Source organism: Erpetoichthys calabaricus, chromosome 7 (genome assembly GCF_900747795.2).
Source record: "Erpetoichthys calabaricus chromosome 7, fErpCal1.3, whole genome shotgun sequence".
In the NCBI taxonomy this organism is placed as follows: domain Eukaryota; kingdom Metazoa; phylum Chordata; class Cladistia; order Polypteriformes; family Polypteridae; genus Erpetoichthys; species Erpetoichthys calabaricus.
The window spans coordinates 150,480,317-150,496,553 of record NC_041400.2 but is presented as its reverse complement, the minus strand read 5'-3'; the positions used below and the strand labels follow the sequence as shown (position 1 = coordinate 150,496,553).

Genomic DNA, 16,237 nt, shown 5'->3' with positions numbered 1-16,237 from the left:
GTAATTCTGCCTCATTTGGTGACTAACTGCTGAGTCTTGTTCCTTCTGTTTCTTCCAGTTTCAAACTGAATGAAGACAGCACCATCTCAATGTTGTCTATGGTTGTGGGCTTTTCTGCTAAACTCTGCAAGTTCTTATTTTAGGAATGCTAAATTTTAAAAATTTGTCATTGGATTAATCCCTGGTCTTACTTTTTCTACTCAAGAGGCAATGACCTTGTCATTTTATTGAGAGCTTACTTGTGGTCGCCACTGTTGAGATTTGCTCAAATCAAACACATTTTTATAACCTGACATAGGAGACTAATGTAGGATCCATCATAAAAACAGGAAAACAGCAAACGTACTTCCTGCGACAGCTGAGGAAGTTCAACCTTCCACAGGAGCTGCTGATTCAGTTTTACACAGCGGTCATTGAGTCTGTTCTCGGCCCATCCATGACAGTGTGGTTCGGATCAGTGATTTAACATGGCAAGAACAGGCTACATTGAATAGCCAGGTCTGCTGAAAATATCATTGGTGCCAGTCTGCCCACCTTACAGGATCTGTATTAGTCCAGAGTCATGAGTCCGGCTAGGAAAATCATCACCGACCGCTCGCATCACCTTTTTGAACTTCTGGCATCGGCCAGGCATTAATCAATATACGCCAAAACAAACAGAACAGTATTTTTCCCACAGGCCATCAAGCTCACAAATGGTTAGTTTCATCTTCCCCCAGACCTCCCAGGATCTTGCAATACTGTTCACATATTGTTAGTACTTGTTTCTAATCATTGGTTTTATAAATTGCCACACATGTGTGGTTGGGAGACACTTCAGGACTCTCATAATGGTAATTCCACCCCGAGTTGAAGGTTGGTTCTGTTGCATAATGCCTCTCCTCTCCTTTTTCTTGGTGACTGGTGACAGAAAGGCGGTGCGGTGGTGCAGTGGTAGCGCTGCTGCCTCGCAGTTAGGAGACCCGGGTTTGCTTCCCGGGTCCTCCCTGCGTGGAGTTTGCATATTCTCCCCGTGTCTGCGTGGGTTTCCTCCAGGTGCTCTGGTTTCTTCCCATAGTCCAAAGACATGCAGGTTAGGTGCATTGGCGATTCTAAATTGTCCCTGGTGTGTGTGTGTGTGTGCCCTGTGGTGGGCTGGCGCCCTGCCTGGGGTTTGTTTCCTGCCTTGCGCCCTGTGTTGGCTGGGATTTGCTTCAGCAGACACCTGTGACCCCGTAGTTAGGATATAGCAGGTTGGATAATGGATGGATGGTGACAGAAAGATGAGTGTCATCACTTCCAGGTTCCAGTCTCCTGAGCCCGCCTCTTAACTGACTCCACCGCCATCTTGCCTCACTCTATTTTGGACTTGCATTATCATTTTTGTTGTTAAACTGCTTTATTATTTTCTTGCAGTTATACGGGGATTAGAGGCTTGTGCCCCAACTCTTAATGCATTTCTTTATTACAAAATAATTATTGGTCTGTATACTTGACAGACAGAAGCACTCATTTTGCACTTATGTCTGCAAAATTTCAGCTCCACTTCATTCATAAGATTAACAGTTCAGAGTACCGATCTTCAGGTATATAAAAGCAAAAGGAGAATTTAATTGCATAGCACTGGCAGCCATAATGAATCTGCCTTCACTTTCGTTTAATATCCATGTTAATAAAATTCCGAAAAGGTGTGTGAAAAGATTTGAGCCATTCATAAAAAATACAGTTTGGCAGAGTGCAAGTGCATCCCCTGAAGTCCGGATAATGACCGGAGCAGCCACACAGAGTTACACTTTGATTTTTTAACACGGTCATCAATTCCTTTCAATTTGTCAGACAGTTGCTTTGTCAGACCATCACTTTATGGATTATGGCCAACATGGGCTGTTTTTGTTTTGTAATTTTTTTGTTTTTTTTACGTCACAGTGCTTTTCTGTTGTCATTTTGACTGGTTAGGAATTCAATAACCTCTTATTAAATTTGCACTTCAGGAAATGTTCTGCCTCTGTCAGCTCACATTTCACTAACAATATCTACAAGCATTCATTTTTGCTAATTTCTTCACAACATCTTCACCCCAGGAGTCAAAAGTTTATCTGACAGGTCTAATAAATCCCACTTTCATCACTTAAACTAATTGACGCTCACACTTCTACACTTTTAAACCTTTCAGGAAGAAATTGTCTGTGCAGTAGAATGACGAGATTTCAACAAAGTTTGACTCTGTGTGCCTGCACAAAAAATTCCCCAAATTCCTGATGTTTCAGCATTGACAGCATTGCCACCTTGCTGCCTGCTGTATTGTGAAAGAAGATCAGGAAACAGAATGAGGCAACCTCTGCTATGAGACGTGGGCAGAAGTTCAAAGTGCCATTTGAAACTTCATCACCAAAGACGTGGACAGTGCACATGCACATTTGTCTCATCTTATGCAAAACATTTTAACAAAATATTGTCTAAATGCTGCTTTCGGACCTGTGATTCTAGTGAGTGGGTCAAGTGGTCACTGGATCCTACCAAAATAAATTTTTCTTTGTGCTGTTAAGGGCCAAATGTTGAAAAGTGAGATGTGTACCATTTCAATGAGAATGAAGGCACATTAATATCCAGACTCCAATACCCCTTTGTTCAGCGTGTGATTATGTAATATTTTATTTGACTTTTCTGCAATAAAAATTTTTAGAATTTACATCTATTTTTTAAATATAAGACATGTAGAGCAATACATTTAAATTCATAAAGTGACTTCTGAATCTCTGGGTCACCTTCAGGTTTATAAAACTCCCACCAGCCACCACGCACACTTCAAGGCCATATTTCGACTTCTGATTTTTTTGTTAGCACTCTTGAAAAAGTTTCACAGATCAACTTGGACAGTCAGTGGAAAAACTGTAGTCAATCTGGCATGGCGTCATGATAACAAAAACGGCAGCAGGAATATCAAGTGCGGCGGAAACTCTAAAGACAAGAAATGAAGAACTTTACAGCAGAAAGGCAGAACCGCACAAACATACATGGCACTTCCTTCCTTCCTTCGTTCAGACTTTTATTCATTTACTGGCTGTGTAAGCCCGAGCTGTTCAAAGCCTGGGGTCCTAGAAACTATTGAAATCATCAGAAAAAAAAAACTGAAATGTAGAGATGTCAGGTAATTGAAAGGAACTACTCTGGGTATCTCTCTCCTAGGACGATTTGTTTTGCTGATGTACTCGCCTCGAATCTGTATTAGCGGCTAAGCGACTTTATGTTTCTTCTGAGGTTCAGTCTTGCTGACGTGCTGGCCCCGCTTGTGTTATTAGCAGCTAAGTGAGTTTTCTGTTTCCTCAGAGGCGGAGCCCTTACCCCGACTCCACCTCTCACTTCTGGGTCAGACAGACACACACACTTACACACGTAGACATCTCTCTATTACAAAAAAAAATCTTGGAAGGCTTGGAAGGAGATGAGATGTGATTTTCTCAGAGACACTTTAATGTCCTGTGAGACAAGGCAGTGAGACAAAAGAACAGCTGCTGTACAGGCTTTTAAATGTTCGAAACACTGTGCGACATGCAGATCACGCAGTATGGCAGCAGCAGCAGCAACAAGCTAACTGCTGATCGAGCAAAGAGGAGGTAAAAAAACTGTATTTGTTTCCCATTGTAAAACCGCTTAAGAGGGGGTTTCGGGGGAGCCACCGTATCTCCTTAGCATGCGTTCAGCCCCCCTCTTCACAACGCGAGTGGCTGGCGCGTTGTGCGCCCCAGGAGGTTAGGGGGTGGGCAAGTGAAGCAAGCAGGGGGCAAAGCCCCCTAGTTTATATATATAATTATTGCTGCTTATTCATATACTTTATAACCATTCTGGGGGCAGCGTTTGTCCTGGTAGCATCAGATGCAAATCCACTTCAGGACACCCCCAAACTAACTTACACCAGGCCAACTTACAGTTTCCAGCTAACCTAACCTGTTTGTCGTTGAGATGTGAGAGGAAACCCAAAGGAATCGATACAAAATTCATACAGACACCTGGAAGACACCTGGAAAACATGCAAATTCCACATAGACCAACCTTGAAGGCACAAGAAGTTGGGAGGCAGCATCCATTAAGCATTAAGTTTCCCCTGCATATGTATGTCTATATGTATTTATGCCTACTTAGCCACAGAAAGTAGAAAGAGGGCAGCCTTGGGGGTATCAAAGATGACATTTAATTTGAAATACAAAAAATACCAGTTGCCTCACTGGGCCTACCTTTACAAGTTTTGACCCTGCACGTTAGGTGGGGAGGTGTCACTATTTTCCCAATTCCTGTTACCACACACCTGAACTTTCTTTTTCTCTCTTTCCCACTCCTTCTCTTTCTGTCTCACCACATCCCTCCCCTTGCTAAAAAAGCCACCCCTGTCTTACCTGTGGCCATTCACCTCTATGTAAGTGTGCAGGACTGGCACTATGGGGGATGCAATGGAGGCAACTGCACCCAGACCCCAATTTAAGAGGGCCTCATGGAGGAAGGGTCATCTATAGAATAAATAACCTTAACATTGTATGTGGGACTATAATTTATCCAATAGCCGTATTAGTACATTTTAAAATAAAACGCAGTGATCAGTTGGAGTGCACTGGTGTGCAAGTGATTTTCCAATTGGCCATTTAAGAGGAGTTCCATTCAAACTATCCATCCATCCATCCATTTTCCAACCCGCTGAATCCGAACACAGGGTCACGGGGGTCTGCTGGAGCCAATCCCAGCCAACACAGGGCACAAGGCAGGAACCAATCCCGGGCAGGGTGCCAACCCACCACAGTTCCATTCAAACTAGGCAACTACTATTAGTTAACACATCATTGTATAATCTGTGCCCTTGTAAGACTGAGTAACAGACAACTTTACTTTATAGATACTGTTTGTCAGTTTCTGCGGTGGGTTGGCACCCTGCCCACCCTGTCCAGCAGACCCCCGTGACCCTGTGTTCGGATTCAGTGGGTTGGAATATGGATGGATGGATGTTTGTCAGTTTAATGTTCAGCAGACAATGCAAACTTGTAAGTTGGGAAATGAGAAACACAAAGAACTGCAAAGTTGATTGGGAAACACACAAAAGACAGTGCAGTTCCTGGCTTGCGGTCCCCATGTAACAGTAACAAGTACCACCAAGTGCTAGCATCAGTTGGCAGACGATGATTCCCAGGATGGCACCCATTTAGCTAGTACATCCACTATTGCCTCATCACGGCAATCACACTGCAGCGGCAACTGAGGCTGAAGTGGCAAAAGTGGAATATTCATTCTGGGATAAAAGAAACATTTCTGATATGAATCATTTTTTGGCCAGACTAAATTAACTGACATCATCATAGTGGATATAGTGAAAAGCAAACCCTTCAAAATCAAAGATTTTACATTACTGAAAACTAATGGATGTTGCTGCATACTGGCTAATTTTTTTTACCAAGGTGGGCTCTCACAATATACCTAGACCATAATTAGTCCATCCCAGGTCTTAACACATGATTTTTTTTTAAGTTATTTGGAATGAGAAAAGTGATCTTTACTCATTGTTTTTCTAAAAGCATGCTGATTCAAGTTGCAAGTTAAGGACATGCTTTTTGTTTTAAAATAACAAGTGGCCTAATAACTCTCAGGTTCACTATATGATCATAAATACATTTCCTACTACTCTGTGCATGCACTGGCACGTTGGCAGGTTTATTTGCACCTGGGCCCATGTGTTGGTTGTACCCGCACTACAAGTGACCCTACATCCCAGCTCAACTCCCATCTCAACATCTAATTGCACCACAGTCACAATGGCCTTTAAATCTCATCCTAGAGATAATTAACTCAAAACCCCACTGAAGGCAGGAGCTGTTCTGCAATATCCAGGATTCTGCAGGTCAGAGTGCCCCGGTGGTAAAACCTTAGGTTTGACTTGTCGCTTCATGACTTCAAGATGACTCAAGTATAGAAGAAATCTGCATGTACCACCATGAGTTCCTCTCACTCTATTCCTCAGTCATTTCATGAAACTGATCTGTGCCACCCATATCTGCCTCTAAAAAACACTAACTAGCTTGTCCACCTCTACAATGCATGTGTTATAAACTTTTTATTTTATACATACACCAAATGGATTTTTTTTATTAATACCTTGATTTTGCTTTTACTATATGTTATGATGGTGACATCCATCATTTTGACTCTGTTTTTGTAATCATTGTTCGCATTTTTCTTGACCAGCTTAGTCACTTGACAATTGTCACCGTGACACACAATGTCATTACTAATTAACTACCTAAGATGCTTGCTTAACCTAGTATTGAGATAAAAATCAAAACTTTGTTATATGACCTGATGTAGGATGTGTTTTGGCCTCAATTCTCTTGTGGCTTCATAAACTATGTGAAAAAATTTGTGAAATTTGCAGATGACTCTAAAATTGCAGGATTTGCAGACATTGAGGAGGGAGCAAAAAAGAATTCATAAAGACCTGGACAAGCTGCAGATCTGACTTGGAAAATGCAGTTTAATGTAGAAAAGTGCAAAATGCTACACGTGGGCAAGAGGAATGCTGATTGTAAAGACAAGGTGAGAGAGACTGTTCTACAGGAAGCAGCCTCTGAAAATGATTTAGGGTTTTCTGTTGACATGACTTTTTGATTGTCTAAGCAATGTGTTGAAGTAGTTAGAAATAGAAATAAAATGTTATGTTACATTATAAAAACTGTTAAATATAAAACTAGGGGTGTTATGTTTAGACTCTATAATGCACTAGTGAGACCACCTCTGGAGTATTATGTGAAGTTCTGGCCACCGCACTACAAAAAAGACATAGCAGCACTTGAAGCTGTGTGGAGGAGAGCAACCAGGAGCATCCCAGGACTTAAGGACATGTCCTGCTCTGACGGACTCAGAGAATTAACCTGTTTAGTCTTGAGCAGAGGAGAATGTGTGGGGACCTAATCTAGGTTCTCAAAACCCTCAAAGGCACTGACAAAGCAGATCCAGATGCATCCTTGCTACTAAATAATGACTCAAATACTTGAGGACATCTTTGGAAATTAAATGAAAATGCATTGAAGTCTGAAGCCAGGATGCACTTCTTCACACAAAGACTTGAGGGAATCTGTGGCAAACTATGGAGACTTGTAGCTGAAGCAGACACCTTGACAACATTTAAGACGTATCATGGAGAAGACACTGAGACAGTTTAGCTATCCGCTAAACAAACAAGTCACGAATGGACTGAATGGCATCCAATCTTACATTAGATTCTTTTCAATCTGATTCTCTTCTGCTCGTTTTTTAGTTAATTTGCTTTCTGTTTCCCGACTCCAACATGTTATTTGACTTTGAGATTTCCTAGCCCTTTTAAGCCTCTTTTCTTCTCCTTGTTCTTCCAGTGTAGATTCCCAGTCTCTACATAATAATATGCACACACACACACTTACCCAATAATATGTATCTGTAAATGTATCCAGCATGCACTATCCATTCCTTCATCCACCTATTTATTGAACCCTCTTAATTCATTTCTCTGGGTTCTGGCAAGGCAGATATACTGAGATGTTTTGAAACAAAAATCCAAATATAGAACATAAATCTATAGAGTTTTTAATTCATGGAGGCCACACTTCACAAGACGTTTGTAACTTTCCTCTAAATGATGATGTTAATCAAGTGATTCGACAAAGCAGAAAGACTTGGCCTACTGTGAACTTCATGTCCACACAACCCCCTAAACACACAACCCCCTAAATTGCAGTTAAAATGCTGACATGCAAGAGAATGCCAACCCGAGACACCAACAATGCGACCTCAGCATGCTGTACGTATGTGTTATGACGAAGTCAGTATGTCAAAAGATGCAGTTCCAGGTTGCAAAAGTCATGTTAAAAAGCGTGCAGGCAATAAATTGCTCAGAATTGTAAAAAGTGCCTCTCATACGGTCAAGCAGCTGTGATATGTCATAATGGTGAGTGGAGTTGAAACAGTCCAGCATGAAGGAAGAAGACAGACATGTACTTGCAACGTATTTATTTCATCTACTCTCAGCATGCTACATTATTTGCTCATTTCTACTTTCGAGACATGTTCACAGTATATTCCATGCAGCCTGGTTATACATATTGATATTCACAGACATAATGTATGCATTTTTACATCACTTTTCACAAACTTGTTATACCTACTCAGCGTGTGTAGTGTTAAATGAGTGAAGATTATACGTGTGTGACTTTTAATCTGAGTGAAGCAATTCCTTGAACTTATTTTATTGATTTACTATAACCTTGAGAAGAGATTTAACACTTTTCTGCTGTAATCAAATCACGTAGAAAGACAGGGAAAGCATTCTGGACGTGCTTTACTTTTTCTAGGAGGAAGAGCTTAAAATTCTAGAGTCTGATGAATCTGACCGTTCATCGTAGTCATCCTCTGCATAAATGGTCTGCTTAGGGACCACTGGACAGCTGTCCTCTTGAACTGTAATCCTGTGATCCTCAGAAGTGCGAACTGGAAGTACAGGAGAGCTCCTGAAGACGCTGGTGGAAGCACTGGGAAACGGTGAAACGTACTGTGATCTCAGCTGATATTGCTGCTGTAAGGTCATGGTATTCCATAAGGTCACATCATTGTGAACAAAAGGGTTGGACTGGTTTCTTGATAAAGAATTTCTCAGCATCAAAGGATAGCGAGGTGCCTGAGGAAACGGATGTTGCAGAGGCATTGCTATGGGGCTGGTCACAACATTGCTTGAGTCTGTGGAGAACCGCAAAGAGTCTGGGACCCTAAATGCAGACCCCACAGACCATTTGGATGATGGCATAGGATATGAGCCTAGTGCATGTTCAAACAAATGACCATTAGTGGGCAGAACTAAAGAGTCTGACCCCTCAGCTGTCGACCTTTCTGAACTTAATGGAGATCTGCTCGAAAGTAGGACTTCAATGGCTCCTACCAAGTCTCCGCCACATCCCTTGAGAATTAGCTCCAGAACAGCAGGCTTGTGGCTGGGAAAGATTTTCTTCAGCACTTCAAGAGGAGGTCTGTTAGCTTTCAAATTGAAAGGGAGGGTAACTGACCCGGAGAGACCTTCAATCAGCAGGCTTTGTTCTCCGTGGTGTTTAGGGCTGTCCTCTTTAGTGTCAGCATTGTTGTTGACTTTTTGTAAAACATAATGGCCATCATCAGTTCCTGAAGCCGCATCTGGACTTTCTGGAGTGTAGCAGGGCTTTGGCTTAGGGACATCAGGCGAGCTGCTTTGGTCTTGTTCCTTATCACTGTAGGCCTCCCCATTTTCAGTTCCAGACTGGTCACCTGAACTCTCTTCAGGCACATCTAAAAATACAGAAATAAGTCAACAGTAAGTGGCTTCTTTAAGAATTGGTTCCTTCACATTTGTGCTGTCCATAATTACGGTAAAATGGTTTATGTAAAGGGAAAACTTCACTGTTAAGATATATGAATAAAATACTTACAGTGTCAAATAACAACACAAGCTTTGTATTTCCTCAGTAGCCACTAAAGAGATAAACTGTATAAGCGACCGAGTTGAGCATTCAGGAATCTGCTAATGTCTACTTTATCAGAAACGTAATAGTGAGACAATGGAAAGAAATGGGCCTTGTGAAAAAAATAATAATAATAATTAAATATATTTTGCTGTCTTTTGCTGTGTGTCTATAAATAGATACAGGAGATATGAAAGGCACTATAAAAAAGATAGATAGTAGTAGTAGTTATAATATTGTCACATGTACAGAGGGATAGATATGAAAGATAATACAGTATATAAAAGATGGATAAAAGAGAGAGCTAGATTAATAAATAAATGTAAAAAGCACTATTGACAGATAGATAGAAAAGGCACTATATAATAAATAATGTAGATAGTAGTAGTACTAGTTTAAATACTGCCATGTTAACAATTAGACAGATTGATACTATATGAAAGATGGACAATAGATAAATAGATTAATAAATAGATATAAAAGTCCCTATGCCTAGATATGTAGATGTGAAAGGCACTTTCTATAATTGATATAAATAGGTAGTAGTAGTAGTAGTACCAATAGCAATATTGTCCTGTGTAAAGTTGGATAGATAGGGTGCAATATGAATTATAGATAAGTAGATTTGTTTTAATTAAAGGAATAACGCACTAAAATATATCTCTGAAAACAAATGCAAACAATTTTCTAGCTGGAACAAAAGTACGGCAATATATTTTATAACGAACAACACGTCGTCCACCTCTTATCTTTTTATTTTAGGTCCAAAAAAAAAACCCTCGAAATGCAAATAATTACAAACTTGTTGGTGTCATTACAGGGACCACCAAACTGTGTTCCGTATCACGGTTTAAAATGCCATATTCAGTGGGCAGACCCTGTGCTTCTCCCTGCTTTTAAAGCTCAGCGCCTTAACAGTTCCTGAAAGGTTACAATCTGATGCATAAGCTTTCAGCAGGGAAATTCAAAATGCTGTCATGCGTTTAAATGAAACTTAAAGGTTTTGCCACTGGGAATTATTTTCTTAGGCCCTCCTGATTTTTGAGCTCTTATCCTAAATGCCAGTCTACTGTATACTTCTTACTGAATCAAATTCAAAATGTCAGCCCTGAGCTGAGCAGTTCTCTTATACTCTTGAAAGGAAACACTCACCGGGTTGAATAAGAAGTCCTTTAGTTGTCAAAATCAACATACAAACTCAATGTTAATCCAGCTCTTTAAACATGAAGGGCCGCTTATCATCAGGTCCATCGCTTCAAAGACTCTACAGGCTTACACCATTCTGGTCTGGTTTCCACCAAATATATGTGATACAGTCTATGCCCTCCTTCTTTCTTTCTTTCTTGGTTTCTTTCTTTTATACTTTCTTTCTTTTTTCAATAAACTTTTAACAAAAACATCTTATGGCATTACAATGGAACCCTTTACCAGGTGGTTCTCTCTGCTGCGCCAGTCTACAATGCAGCCGAAGACCAAACAGAAGCCTGCACTTCTCGCCATACTTTCTCATAAGAAAACTTGTCACTCATTGCTCCAGCTCTTGCTGCTATCCAATTTTTTTTTAATGCACTCAAAATGCAAGAAAAAACACAGATTTCTGTTTCACCCACCAAATACATAGAATATCTAATAAACATGTAAAACGTCCAGCATCACGCTCTTTATTTTTGAGCACTATTGACTAATGTTTCCTCCAAAGCACACTGAAGTAGTTGTTCTCACCACTTTGCTGAAGCTGAAGGGTAACACACCTCTTCAAGTGGGGGATAGAAATGAATAATTCCACTTCTGCATGATAGATAGATAGATAGATAGATAGATAGATAGATAGATAGATAGATAGATAGATATGAAAGGCACTATGGAATAGATAGATGAACAGTAAATGTTTTTAAATGGAAAAAATGAAATGACTAAGTCTAAATGTCATTTAAATCAGCTGAAGCTCCTTCAAATATTGTTAGTTTTGGATGACTGCATTTTCAAATAAGTGTCGTGCTGCAAGGCATCAAGATGAACAATCTATATTTTGCCCCAAAACACACATTTTCTGCAATTTCAGGAAGCTCTCCATCTTTGGTGAGAAATGCAACATCCAAGCACAGAATTATCAAACTGTCCAGAAGCCTTTGAATTATGAAGATTTACTTCTTTTGCTTGAAGGCTGTTAACAAAAACTGCTGACTAGGTGGCAGTGAAAAATTCTTCATCAATGCTTTTTGATCACCTTTTGCAAATTGATTGCCTGTTGCTTCGTAACATTTCACTCGACGTTGACCCCTTCCTAAAAGTTATTGCAATTACTTTCGATTTACACTGTCTTCCTTTGATTACAGTAATCTTTTACAGTATGAATTCCATTCATCAAAGAGAAATCAGTTTGATATAAAGTCGATACCAATTCCTGCAGGTATAACCTGGGCAGCATTACAAGTTTAATAATGAAGTTAGAAAACAGGCGGCTTTCTTTAGGCTGGGTAACTTTTTCGTGTAAAATTACCGTTCACAAGCTGTTGATTTTCGTTAGGAGTTGGCACATTTGTTCTGGAGGCATAATATGTTGTAAATACAATTTTAAACAATTGTCCCATTCATCCAATTACCTCAATGGCCAATTCAAAATCAGATGCAGCGACGGCGCTCCATTTTAACACTCGTTTTCTTTGTAAAGGCGTCTCTCTGCCTCATCGGTGTTTTTGAAGGGCTTGCGGAAATATTAGGTATAAACACCGGCCTGTTCACTGCTATGTACCTTAAAAATAACTCGAATGTTAATATACGAGCAGACCACTGTATCTTCAGTTAACGCGCTTAAATTTAGCTCACCTTTAAAATTTAAACAAAAACGAAACAAAAGTTCAAATCGCACCTGCGCGTGTCTGAGCCGCTGGACCGGAGAGCTCGAAGAAGAAGAAAAAGAAGAAGAAGAAACAGACGAGCGAAAGAACGAGCAAACAAACAAGCGAACAGATCTTACTTAGAAAGAACAGCTGACGACTATTTTATAGAAAAATGTCGTGTGCAAAGATACAGGACATATCTGTACTAAATGTGCGACTACCTCTAACAACGGAATCACAGCAAATAGCTTTTATATCGTTAACCGCGATGTCTTTATTATTGTGCTTCTTCATGATTTGTTATTATTATTATTGTTATCATTGTTCACACATTGTAGCGAGAAGTCAAGAAAAATGACATTTTTTATTGGCTAACTAAAAAGATTACAATATGAAAGCTTTCGAGACAACTCAGGTACGCTGGCAATTCTAACTAACAGCAAAATCGCGGAATGGAATTGTTGCTTGCAATATAATAATGGATTTATAATATTTTCGTTTAGTATACATGTCCACAAATTGTCATTGCTGTTATTTTAAATTATTGAAGGGTTAATATTATATTTGTACACTGACAATCATCAGCATTATATCAACAAAATATACAGCATCATATATTTAACCAAAAAAGTAAAACCTTAACGTCAGCCTGTGCGCATTATTTATTTTACTAATTTTGCAATAAAACAAATCATAATAAGGAATTGTAATTACATTGAATAATTGCAGTCACATTGAAAATGAACTGTAAAAGATTATGTTTGCAAAATTTTGCAACGAAATAATCATATTTAAATAACGGGAGCATCTTACAATTTGTTTAAAATACTTTTAAAGTACTTTTAAGGACTATGGACATTTAATAATAATAATAATAATTCATGCATAGCTGAATATACTTTAAAGTAGTTTAATTTCCTTCCCAGCCTTAGCTACCTTTACTGTAAAATGTATCAATGTTTTGATTTCTCTAAATTAACATTTTGGTTTTTTTTTTTTTTTTGTATTTTTGAAGACATATTTTCTATTAAGTTTTCGATCGAATCATTAACACGCTGCTAAATAAAATAAACCAGTTACACTTTTTTCAACATTGCAAAATAAACAATATGCGCAATAAAATACCCCCTGGACAAAAGGTTGGATAATTCCGTCAATTTTTTCTCGTCTTAATTGATAAACGATGATGCGTACCCCGACACCCGAAGATTTTCCCCAAATTTCTGTTCGTCCAGTTTTTTTCATTCTGACACTTTTGTAAAATTAATTTGCTTTCGAAAACGATGTAAATAAACTGGAGAAGCTGTTACAGCATCTCCCCGTATATTATCCGACTTCATTTTAAAGGATTCCGGTTTTCGACCACCCTTTTACATTTTGTCTATCTTCCAGAATTTCACAAGGGACCCTTTCTTTCTTTCTTTCTTTCTTTCTTTCTTTCTTTCTTTCTTACCGCTTTTCGATGACGGGATGCCAGCCGGCTGCTCTGACGGCCACCTCCCCGCTGCCTCTCCAGTCCGTGCCGCCGCTGGGTGGCTGTCCCCGGGGACAGGGGCCGAGAGCCCCGGTAAAGTTCTCAAAGACTCCGGTATGAGGCTCTCCAAGCTCTCGTTCGCCTGCTGTCTCCTCAGGGCCACCTGAGCTGCCATGACCCGCTGGCGCTCGATAATCAGGATGCACTTTTCACAGGTACAGTCCTTAAAGCGACAGTAGCGTTTGTGTCCTTTAAGCCAGGAGAGCACCCCGTGGTTTCTGCATCGCGCGCACTTGGGAGTTCTCTGGAGGGGCGCTCTTGGCTGAGAAACGGGCCCCCCCATGTACAGGTAGGGTGATCCGTAGCCATTCATGTTCAGAGAAGCAGTGGGGATCTGTTCCTCACGATGTGAAGATAATGCTGTCCAAGTGCAATGGAGCACAGCGCAGGAAGATCAGCGTCATACACGGCTTAGGACCACCAGCCTGAAGTGTACGTTTTGAGATTAAGATCAGCTTTGTGACGATAATGAAGACGAGCATCAAGGACAGTGACACACGTTAATGGGGGCAATTAGCCAAATGCTCTCTCTCACGACACGGCCGGTGACCTTAGCCGCCCAGCCCATGATCACACCGGCGACACGCTCCTCTCAGTCTGCAGCTGGCGATGCTCCTTCTTGTCCCCCTTTTCCCAGGTGCACGTAAACTCAGTTCACAAAGACGTCACATCAGTAACCATGTCTTCTTTTTAACGATCCTTTTGGACCAAATCATCACAAGTTACACTCTGTTGCCTGCGGCCGTCGCTTTAGGTCTCCTGCCCCTTCAAATCGCTCGTCCTTTGGGCCCAATTCAGGATAAAAGTGCCCTGCTAATGGGAAGAAGGGGCGATCACTTTTTGTGCCTTCACCAAGCCCAACGCAGTCCAGAGTCTCCAAAAACTGGGCTCGTTTCGGCGGAACCTAAATAAGAGTTTTGGACAGAGCATGCGTACAAGAAGGCGTGTAAAAATGAAACCAATATGTTGTTTTTTTTTTTCTGTCATACCTGTTATGTCGACGCAGTCATGTGCAACAAACTCATAAAGGCTTCACAGCCCCTCTTTTATTTGCACTTCAGTTCTCGTTAAAGCCACACAAAGAAATCCAACCCAATGAATAAACGAGGCCTGATATTAGAATTTGAGCTTTAAAACGAGCCCCAAAAAAGACAGCAAAGAGGCAATAAAGGAAAACGGAGACCACAATGTTTAAAAAGATCACACAGAATCGGGTGCCCAATACTTGTCGGATGCGTTTTAACGGTGCGTTAAAGTGCTGCAAGCATTTAATGCGGACATTCTTTCCGTTATTTGTAAAGAACATCAAACCCGCATTTTGCACACCGACAAGCTTTAATGTGTTTGATTTTCTTCTTCTGTTACCGCAGCTAATCATTATAACATGCAGACACATTCGTTATCATATTCGAGATTTCATCAGTGAGATGTCCTTAAATCTCCTTTTTCGTTTTTTTAAGCATAGGGTAAGGGTGCGAATGCCCGTTCGGTCGTCGCTGACACTCGTGTCGTTTAAAGTCCACCGAGGCCAGGGTTAAACTGTTTTGCGTCCATGACAGAGTCCTCTCTTTTTCTCAGTGTGCCAGTCGTGTTTGGAATACCTAGCACTAATTTGTATGAAGGTGGGCTTCTGGCCCACTTGATGGAGACAATTGGTTTTGAACTTCTATGCTTCTTTACGTTGTTTTTTTTTTTTTTTTTAATAAAGTTGCAGCAAACATCTCCCGGCTGATCGCGGAGCGGCATTTGCAGACGAAAGAGGAGAATTGTATAGAGCGTCGGTTTGGAAAAAAGCGCACAATACTTGTTTAAGTGGATAGTTTATAAACAGCCGCCTAATCTAGGCAGGGTGGATTGAAATGAATAAAAACATTCGTTTATTTACAGTTTGCCCAAATCTGCTTGAACCTGTTCCGCCTACCATATTGCATTCCCAGCTCTAATACTGTATTGCCATTCACATGTAATCCCTGGCTGTGTTCGATGGGAACCTTGACACCTCTCCGGCTACTTGACAGTCCTCGGGACACAAGCAAGTCCCCCCGCCTGGGAGCCCATTGTAACTGAACACCGGACACCCCGAGTCGCATTTCATGGCTTCCAAAAAGATTTATTCAAGCAAATAATGGGATCCAGCAGAAAGCCTTTCAGAACAGGGGGCCATGGTAAACTTCACCACATGAACTCCGTTACCAGGGCTATTAAGCTTTTAATTGGAAAATAGCAGAGGAAATTTCAAGGTGACTTTAATGCGCCTGCAGTTAGTGCCGAGACAGCGAGAGGGAGAGGGAAATTGGAAGATACAGGACGTGGGGGAGCACTGCGCCATGTGTATAGAGCGGGAATGCATAAAACATATTTATGTTTTATGTCACGGCCTTTTGAGGGCA

At 40.6% G+C, this 16,237-nt stretch overlaps 1 protein-coding gene across 1 annotated transcript; it reads right to left on the bottom strand.

Annotated features, from left to right (window-relative positions):
• Nucleotides 1–7,981: 7,981 nt before the first annotated feature.
• On the bottom strand, nucleotides 7,982–15,620 carry dmrt3a (doublesex and mab-3 related transcription factor 3a). The gene is made up of 2 exons (XM_028805556.2): nucleotides 13,767–15,620; nucleotides 7,982–9,300 (listed from the first exon to the last, which is right to left on the bottom strand). Exons 1-2 carry the CDS (start codon nucleotides 14,158–14,160, stop codon nucleotides 8,336–8,338), a joined length of 1,359 nt encoding a protein of 452 aa, XP_028661389.1. The 5' UTR covers nucleotides 14,161–15,620; the 3' UTR covers nucleotides 7,982–8,335.
• Nucleotides 15,621–16,237: the final 617 nt, after the last annotated feature.

What these genes read in the sequence shown, in the direction of transcription:
- dmrt3a (XM_028805556.2), bottom strand. Translation starts at nt 14,160, where the DNA reads ATGAATGGCTACGGATCACCCTACCTGTACATGGGGGGGCCCGTTTCT. An exon ending in CATCCCGTCATCGAAAAGCG is followed by an intron (nt 9,301 to 13,766) that starts GTAAGAAAGAAA and finishes CTGTATTTTTAG; the next exon opens with ATGTGCCTGAAGAGAGTTCA.